The sequence below is a fragment of the Sebastes umbrosus genome, chromosome 18 (genome assembly GCF_015220745.1).
Source record: "Sebastes umbrosus isolate fSebUmb1 chromosome 18, fSebUmb1.pri, whole genome shotgun sequence".
NCBI classification, from domain to species: domain Eukaryota; kingdom Metazoa; phylum Chordata; class Actinopteri; order Perciformes; family Sebastidae; genus Sebastes; species Sebastes umbrosus.
Window position 1 is genome coordinate 217501 of NC_051286.1, and position 10000 is coordinate 227500.

The 10000-nt window shown below is 46.2% G+C and overlaps 1 protein-coding gene across 4 annotated transcripts in view; it reads left to right on the plus strand.

Moving 5' to 3' along the window:
* The window catches only part of vash2 (vasohibin 2), a 44771-nt gene that overhangs the window by 25917 nt on the left and 8854 nt on the right, over positions 1-10000 (plus strand). For 2 of the 4 annotated variants that reach the window (XM_037750354.1, XM_037750355.1), the window contains exons 6-8: positions 2110-2347; positions 2430-2573; positions 8659-8777. In XM_037750354.1, coding sequence (XP_037606282.1) covers positions 2110-2347; positions 2430-2573; positions 8659-8777 — 501 coding nt within the window. Of the gene's footprint in view, positions 1-2109; positions 2348-2429; positions 2574-5453; positions 5606-8658; positions 8807-9086; positions 9156-10000 lie in introns of those variants that run through there. The other 2 variants (XM_037750357.1, XM_037750356.1) reach the window with 2 other exon arrangements.

Consider the following 10000-nt stretch of genomic DNA (forward strand, 5'->3'; position numbering starts at 1 on the left):
TTCAATGTTAATGCCGGGACACGCCCTGTTGACATACCGGCTGGTGTTAATGTGACTCAACCTGTTGACTCTGTCTCTGACTTCATGCCTACGTATTCTCTAGAGACGCACCGATCACACTCCTTCAGTCCTGATACCGATACTGATACCTGGGCTCTGGGTATCGGCCGATACCGAGTACCGATCCGGTACCGGTGTTTCATTTATCTGCTGTATGCCTCACTGTGTGGAAGTGGCTGTTCTTTGATAAGGCGACGTCAGGCTGGACTTAGACATCGCTTTCTTAACTTTATAAAACCAAATGTAGCAAATGAACACACAGATTTATTTTATTTATACAATTTTGATTTTAATTTATTATTAGAATAATTAATCGTACACAAGCGATTTGATAAATTATTTTCAAAATGAACAGACTTTTAATTTATTATTAGAATAATAAATGAGGAACTTGGTAACAGACTTTTTCAATATAAACTATAATATAACGAGAATAAAGTCAGAACTTTACGACAAAAAAGAAAATAACATGTAAAATTACTACTTTATAATATTATGACTTTATTCTCTAAATCTCAGATTTATTATTTCTCCTCAATGTGGCCCTAATACTCCGTCGTACCGTCGTACCGTCGTACTGTCATACCGTCGTACCATAGACCTACAAAAATGAAAATGTAAACAAAGAACAGTTATTCATTTCCATGTTTAAAGCTCCTCAGAGAGCCTCTGGAGAGGAGCTGAAGAGCTGCAGGATGCTGACCTCTGACCTCTGACCTCTGACCTCTGGTTTAGTGTTAAAACAGTTAACAAAAATCATAATAAATCACAATACATAATGAATCGGCAGCCTGGTAAGGTATGGTGATAGTATTGAATCAGGAGATAGGTGAATCTTACTAAAATATGATGTTGTGCTGTAACATTCAGATTTCCTTTAATAAGACCTAAGAGGCCTCAGACTTGTGTTTATACCACATATCTCAACACGTTCTCCGAGCTGCCAGCGGAGTAACCCCCAGCCTGGAGTCGGCTGCATGACGCTGAAAGCACATGACTCTCAGTGAAAGGGCTCCACACAGAAAGACGATTTCAGGCCTTTAACACTAGTTTCTTATCTTGAATCTCCCTGCTTTGAAATATACCAGAGACGGAAACATAGAGAGGAACTGGAGGAAGAGATGAGGGAGGGGGGGAGGGAGAGAGAGGAAGAGATGAGGGAGGGAGAGAGGGAGGAAGAGATGAGGGAGGGAGAGAGGGAGGAAGAGATGAGGGAGGGAGGGAGAGAGAGAGGATTAACTCTGCATTATATCCACAGATACGGTTTCTCTCTGACCCCCAAACATAGAAACGGTGAAATATCTGCAGGATAAGTATTACATTATTATATTATGGGATGGATGGATGGATAGATACTCTCTCGTAGTGGTTTCTATGGTAACCGATAGGGAGAGTCGGAGACAGAGAGAGAGCTGCTGTATGTCTCATGTCCTCCATCACAGGACGTGTGTTTGTTTAATGAACTGTTCGTTAGAGAGGATCAGTGTGTTAGTGTTCCTCATCCAGACACGGTGTTTATCATGTTTATACAGCAGTCAGACTTATGGATTGGACTGGACTGGTGGATCTGAAGGCATTATGGAGCAGGACAGGAGGACAAGAGAGAAAAGAAAGAGAGGTGGAAACTATGCATATGGAATGAGGAGGTCAAAGGTCAAGAGGTGCACATAATCGCTCCATATCTCCTAGTGAGTCTCACACACACACACACACACACACACACACACACACACACACACACACATACCCTGAGCGTGTGTCATCCTCTGCTCATGTTTCTGCTGCTACCAGAGAGCTCATCTATCTCTGGTCACATTCAGTCAGACGGAGGAGCAGCCTCAGAGCCGGCGTTGACCCGGCGGTGTGTTCAGACTGAATCTGATCCAACATGACTCAAGCTGCTCTGCTCAGACAGATCCAGACAAACACACTTCCACTCCCCTGAACGTTGTAGTTTGATTTCAGGCTTGTAGTCCGATGTGTCAGTGTCGGTCCGAGTGTGTGGTAATAAAACCCCTCCAGTCCAGATCCTTCCTTAACTCTGAGCAGCTACCTGACCAACGGGCTGACGTCTCTCGAGCGCTTCCCCATCAGCTTTAAGACCCAGTTTTCAGGTCACTGCTTCCACCACGTCGTGCTGGGCGTCTACTGCAACGGCCGCTACGGGTCGCTCGGCATGAGCCGCCGCCAGGACCTGATGGACAAACCGCTGACGCACCGCACGCTGGGAGAACTGGTGGCCGAGTTCGAGAGCTCCTACAAGAGATACCAGCACACTCTGAAGAAGGTAGGAGACGGGATGGAGATGTGTAGAGCAGTATTAGTAGAATCACTGAGGCGTGTCTGACTTTAACCCCTTCCTCTCCCAGGTGAAGATCGGCCTGTACGTGCCTCACGACCCCCACGTCTTCCAGCCAATCGAGTGGAAGCATTTGGTGCTGAATGCTGCCCGACTGGGACCTCAGGAGATGAGGAAGGAGCTGGAGAAACACGGCCGGGACATGAGGATGAAGGTACATACTGTACACACACAGACACACCGGGGTGATGATAGCTTTCATACAGATTTCATATTTCAAGAACGTTGGTAATGCAGGATGACCCCCGCTCCACCCGTCTTCATCTCTGATAAGGTGATGGAGAAATCAATGAGTCCAGAAAAGATATCTGCACACTCAGATCTCTGCAGTATTCCACTTTATTATTAAAGTCCATCCATCATCTGCAACCGCTGAAACAGTTCAACATCAACATTTGACCATTTTCAATGAAAGATAATCCAACAGGTGTTTTCCTCTCTATGTTCTCCACTGATCCCTGATATAGACGAGAACACCACACGTGATCGTGTTTGATGTTCAGAAGCTGATAAAGGGTTTCATTAGTTTCCTACAGACCACCTTTGTTAATCAAACTACATGATATACATCATACCTTTTTAATAAGAGATATGAATGTACCAGGATCAGAAAGTAATGTGTTGCCCGGTAGTTCCAAAGACATATCAGTGGATTGAATGTTAAACTCTCCTGATAGATAACAGGATTCCTTTATGAGCTTCAGCGTAGTTTTATGAGGAGAATAAGTGGAGTGTGCAGCCTGTATGTGAAGCAGAAGGAAACACAAACCACCAAACAACTGAACCAGGATGGAAACGACTGAATGCAGCCGGGTGGAGATGAACCGTTTGGGTTTCCAGAAGTAAACAGCTCTTAGCGGTAGTAAAAACTAATGAGGGCTTATCTGCCAAAAAATACAATACGAATATGTTATTTCATAGTTCAATACAAAAGACCAAAATGTCTCTTAAAATCACATCAAACCACCAAACATGACCTTTAGAAACGCTCAATCTGGATGTACACGGTTACAGTTCACGGTCACATGCACTACGTTTGCTGCCAGTTAGTTCAACTGAATATAGTGAATTGATTTCAGGGAGTCTGCTGCATTTCATTTCCTTCTGACTGTGACTCAGATGTGATTCGTTTACGGAGTAACCAGAGCTGCTGCTCAGCCTCACGCTGTCTGCTGTCTGCTGTCTGCTGCAACGCTACCAGAGCTGCTGCTCAGCCTCACGCTGTCTGCTGCAACGCTACCAGAGCTGCTGCAACGCTACCAGAGCTGCTGCTCAGCCTCACGCTGTCTGCTGCAACGCTACCAGAGCTGCTGCAACGCTACCAGAGCTGCTGCAACGCTACCAGAGCTGCTGCTCAGCCTCACGCTGTCTGCTGCAACGCTACCAGAGCTGCTGCAACGCTACCAGAGCTGCTGCAACGCTACCAGAGCTGCTGCTCAGCCTCACGCTGTCTGCTGTCTGCTGCAACGCTGCTGTAAAGAACTTCTACTCATCTTTAACTGTAAGAAACAGCTCGTTAACAGAGACGCCTGTGGCCGTTGAGTCAACGACGTCAGTCTGTTGCTCGCACTACGTAGACGGAGAGAGCATCGGTTAAAACAGTGAGGCGACGCACATGAGACTGACGAGGCATCATGTTGATTAACGTTAGCAACATTAGCAGCTAAAAGCACAGTATCACTCCGTATGTCACATGTTTGTCGAGGGAAAACGTTGGTGTTTTTTGTGCTTCCGTGGAGTTTGTGTTGGAGTCTGAGTTGTGGTGGCGGCTGGTTGTTTGTTGGCGTTAGCGGACTCCATTTCTAACCAAACGTTAGTTATGGTTGCACGCTGTTAGCCCTGCAACCGGAGCTGAAGAGAGAAAAGGCACTCGCGAGCGTGCACAACATCTACAGGCTGAGAGAGGAAACATAGAAAGTCCCTGAAGGTCTCTTTGTTTAGGTTACATAGGCGATAAAAAACGATTCAAAAATGTTTACGTATAAAAACACATACATTTTACATCATCATCTTCAACATTATCAGTCATTTTGAATCTCTGCCTGGAGAGACTGAAGGTTAAAGTTTCAACAGCAGTTCGTTTTGTGATGATTCTGATGCTCCCGCCACCCGCAGTGGGGGGGGAAACCATCAGGACATCCGCCACTTTGGCAGGCAGAGAAAACGCTGGAGATGGAATAGAGAACCGTAGTTGTCTGATTCTTTGTCATCTCATGCCTCCGTGTCTATCGATTCCTCTTATTGATGCTCCCACAGTTACGCTGTACGATGACGCAGACGCACGCTGCTTCATGTTTCAGTTAGTTTGGGACCGGAGACACAGGAGAGAAATAAAAAGCTCATAAAACAGCGTACTAAACCTGAGAGGACGCATCCTGTTTCTACCTGATAAAGAGACACTGAGAACAACAAACCTGTGTTTGAATCATCAGGAGGAGAGTTAGTAACGTTAGCTGTTAGCAGCCGTTAGCAGCACAGTGCTGACTGGATGAATAACGGAGATACCAACGTTAACGGAGGTGCCATTAAGTTATTATTATGAGGTGTTCAAAATCGGCTCAGGAAAATGACTATTGGGTGAAAGTATATTACAACGTTATCATGATGTGTTCAAATGTAATCTGGTAAAATGTAGTTTTTGGTGAGAAACTTGAATAAATCCAGATGTTTAAAGGAGATGTTTTCACATCAATATAAAATAGTTATTAGAGAGAATTATGACCTGTTGAACTTCATAACAACGTACCAAGATGTGTTTTAATCAAAGACAATATTTAAATAATCATTTGAATTGTGTGTTTTCATGCAAATAACCACTAGAGATGACAAAGTCCAGTACTGTGTTACACCACCCTCCAACAGGAGCTACGGTCTAGTTCTAACACTCATTTAACATGTAGATCATGTTTCTTTATGTAAAATGTATCGAACATTAAATGACGTCAGATCTAAAATGTTATTCTTCATTTATTTGAAAAGTGTCAGATTAAACTTCTGAGTGTCAGATCACATAGATCCTCTCCTGTGATAACAGATCATCTCAGAGCCGCTGGAGACCGAAGGGAAACACCTAGATTACATTCTATTAGTCCAGGAGACCAGAGATGGATGTAGTCGCTTCAGAGCTGAACAAGGAATATAAACTGTCAGGAATGATTAAGGGCACGATGGAGAAGGAAGGAATGTGTGAGTAACGGGGGGGTTGTTTGAGGTTAGATGTTTTATGAACGCTTCACTTTTTATGTCTCATTTTCTACGGCTTTACTTCTTGTTTTCTGTTTTCTTTTTGCGTATTTCTGCAGCACATACAGTTCTGTGAAGGGTGTGTGTGTGTGTGTGTGTGTGTGTGTGGTTGTGTGTGTGTGTGTGTGTGTGTGTGTGTGTGGTTGTGTGTGCGTGTGTGTGTGGTTGTGTGTGTGTGTGGTTGAGTGAGATGCCGGTGTTAGTGGTGTATGGACTGCATTGCATGTCAGCAAGATATGTAGGTCAGAGAGTTTGCAGCTGTCACACACACACACACACACACACACACACACACAGTCGGACTGTGGTCAGCTGGTTAGTGAGACTTTGGTTTAATCTCTGCTGTACTCTGAAGAATGTGATGAATTCATTGTTATTATAGACGTCAGTGTGTGTTCATGTTCGTCTCTTTATAAGGAGTTGAGTTTCAGACCTCGACAGTGAGGTGGTTTAGTTAGTAGAACTGGAGCGATCTGATCTCCTGGTTCTATATGTATTGTGATTCTATATGTATTGTGATTCTGTATGTATTGTGATTCTATATGTATTGTGATTCTATATGTATTGTGATTCTGTATGTATTGTGATTCTATATGTATTGTGATTCTATATGTATTGTGATTCTGTATGTATTGTGATTCTGTATGTATTGTGATTCTATATGTATTGTGATTCTATATTGTGATTTCTAGTGATTGTTGTTAACTTGTTTACCTCTAGACCATGAAGGGAACCAGATGAATCCTCCACTTCTAGAGACTTTAACTTCTATAAATCTCTAAATGAATCCAGTAGATTGTTTGATTTTCAGCATGTCTGTAGTCAGAGACGTCCTGAAGTCAAATAGATCAGGATCAATGACAGGAATTATTGATTGCATTGATTATCCAGCAATGTTGTTTTGGACATTTTTCAGGCATTTTTCAGACTTTTATTCAGAGATATCTGCCTTTTTTTGGATGTTTGTTTGGCCATATTTCAGACATACTTTGGCATGTTTTCGGCCTTTTTTCGGACATATTTCAACCTTTTTATTTTACATTTTTTCGGCCATATTTTGGACATACTTTGGCATGTTTTCAGACATATTTCTGCCTTTTTTGAATTTTATTTTCGGACATATTTTGGCCATTGTTTAGAAGTTAGCGTGCAGCTTTAGCTCTGCTCTGTCTAGCTCTGCTTTTCCTGTCAATGTGTGAAACCCAAAGTGTTTCCATCCTTTCCTGGATGTGTAGTGTTTACCACGCTGGATTTAACATGTGAGGGTGCAGGTCGTATCCACGACGACCCTCCAACGTTTTACACTCTCTGAGGTTTGTTTTGGTTGACGGATACGGAACGGATATGACGTCACGTTACTCAGACTACCACAATAAAAGCGCTGACTTCCTTCTAGCTCCACATAGACTCACATGAAGCAGATAGATCCATTCTGGTGTTAAAACATCTGTTTAGAAATCAGAAAAAACAAGTGGTGATACATGCTGGAGGTGAATCTCTCCTTCAGAGGAATGCTTTAGGGTTCAACAGGAGGTTTGTGTTACTGACTGTGGGACTCTACCAGACTACCAGACTCTACCAGACTACCAGACTACCAGACTCTACCAGACTACCAGACTACCAGACTCTACCAGACTACCAGACTCTACCAGACTACCAGACTACCAGACTCTACCAGACTCTACCAGACTACCAGACTACCAGACTCTACCAGACTCTACCAGACTACCAGACTACCAGACTACCAGACTACCAGACTCTACCAGACTACCAGACTACCAGACTCTACCAGACTACCAGACTACCAGACTCTACCAGACTCTACCAGACTACCAGACTACCAGACTCTACCAGACTCTACCAGACTACCAGACTACCAGACTACCAGACTACCAGACTCTACCAGACTACCAGACTACCAGAATACCAGACTACCAGACTACCAGACTACCAGACTCTACCAGACTACCAGACTACCAGACTCTACCAGACTACCAGACTCTACCAGACTACCAGACTACCAGACTCTACCAGACTCTACCAGACTACCAGACTACCAGACTCTACCAGACTCTACCAGACTACCAGACTACCAGACTCTACCAGACTACCAGACTCTACCATACTACCAGACTACCAGACTACCAGACTCTACCAGACTACCAGACTCTACCAGACTACCAGACTACCAGACTCTACCAGACTACCAGACTACCAGACTACCAGACTACCAGACTACCAGACTACCAGACTCTACCAGACTACCAGACTACCAGACTACCAGACTACCAGACTACCAGACTACCAGACTCTACCAGACTACCAGACTACCAGACTCTACCAGACTCTACCAGACTACCAGACTACCAGACTCTACCAGACTACCAGACTCTACCAGACTACCAGAATACCAGACGCACGCACGCACGCACACACGCACACACACACACACAAACACACACACACACACACACACACACACACACACACACACACACACACAGACTCGTATATCTGTCAGAACCACATGACCAACGTGACCAGCTGTGGAATATGAGCCACTTCCTGGCTTTGCTTTGTCCGTGTTCCTCCTGCAGCTTTCTTCTCCTGCTGAGTTCTTAATGAGAGCTTCAGATTGAACACAGCAGACGCCTCATTTTAGAGCTTTAAGTTGTATTTTCTGCAACATTCATGTTACGTTCATGTCACAGCAGTTTTTCAACATTGAGGGGGATTAGAAAAGAAAAGAAAAACTCTTCCCTGTTTTTAAGAGCTGCTGAACACGAATCCATTTTAATCCAGATTACTTATTATTACAGAAACAAAGCATTCAAATACTGATGTGGAGGTGGATTACCATGGCAACAGTCGGGTCAGCCCTCATGATAACTGATAAATGTAATCATTTCAATGTAAATGAAATGAATGAAATACAGGTTGTAAATTGTCTCATCATAGTGATTTTGAGTCTTTGTTGCTTTGTGTGATTCTCGTAGATCCTGAAGTCGTCCAGCGCCCAGTCACCAATCAAGGAGCGGAGCCGGGGGAAATCCTTATCACCACGGCGACGGCAGGGAAGTCCCCAGCGACGCCTCGCACACCGCAGAGACAAATCGTGAGTGTTTCCCCGTCGCTGCTCCATCGGTCCATCAGTCCATCAGTCCATCGGTCCATCGGTCCATCGGGGCCTCGGTCCATCGGGGCCTCGGTCCATCGGTCCATCGGGGCCTCGGTCCATCAGTCCATCGGTCCATCGGTCCATCGGGGCCTCGGTCCATCGGGGCCTCGGTCCATCGGGGCCTCGGTCCATCGGTCCATCGGGGCCTCGGTCCATCGGTCCATCGGGGCCTCGGTCCATCAGTCCATTGGTCCATCGGTCCATCGGGGCCTCGGTCCATCGGTCCATCGGGGCCTCGGTCCATCAGTCCATCGGTCCATCGGTCCATCGGGGCCTCGGTCCATCGGTCCATCGGTCCATCGGTCCATCGGGGCCTCGGTCCATCAGTCCATCGGTCCATCGGTCCATCGGGGCCTCGGTCCATCGGTCCATCGGGGCCTCGGTCCATCGGTCCATCGGTCCATCGGGGCCTCGGTCCATCGGTCCATCGGGGCCTCGGTCCATCGGGGCCTCGGTCCATCGGTCCATCGGTCCATTGGTCCATCGGGGCCTCGGTCCATCAGTCCATCGGTCCATCGGTCCATCGGGGCCTCGGTCCATCGGTCCATCGGGGCCTCGGTCCATCAGTCCATCGGTCCATCGGTCCATCGGGGCCTCGGTCCATCGGGGCCTCGGTCCATCGGTCCATCGGGGCCTCGGTCCATCGGGGCCTCGGTCCATCGGTCCATCGGTCCATTGGGGCCTCGCGACAGGAAGACTTGTTGTACCCGTAGTCTGTAGCGGTCTAGCGCTTTGCATTGTGGGATACAGTAGACGAGGTAGACTGGACATTTTTTCCAGATGAGTACGACATACAGGTGTTTTTGGCATTCTGGAGATTTAGCTTCTGTTTCCCTACTGCAGCTACATGACGGCTTTTTGCTTTTGTTTTAATGTTGGATGCTGGTATTTATCAGCCCTTCCTCATCTCCTCCCTTCCTCCTCTCCTCCCTTCCTCATCTCCTCCCTTCCTCATCTCCTTCCTTCCTCATCTCCTCCCTTCCTCCTCTCCTCCCTTCCTCATCTCCTTCCTTCCTTCCTTCCTCCTCTCCTCCCTTCCTCCTCTCCTTCCTTCCTCCTCTCCTTCCTTCCTCCTCTCCTCCCTTTCTCCTCTCCTCCTCTCCTCCCTTCCTCCTCTCCTTCCTCCCTTCCTCCTCTCCTTCCTCCCTTCCTCCTCTCCT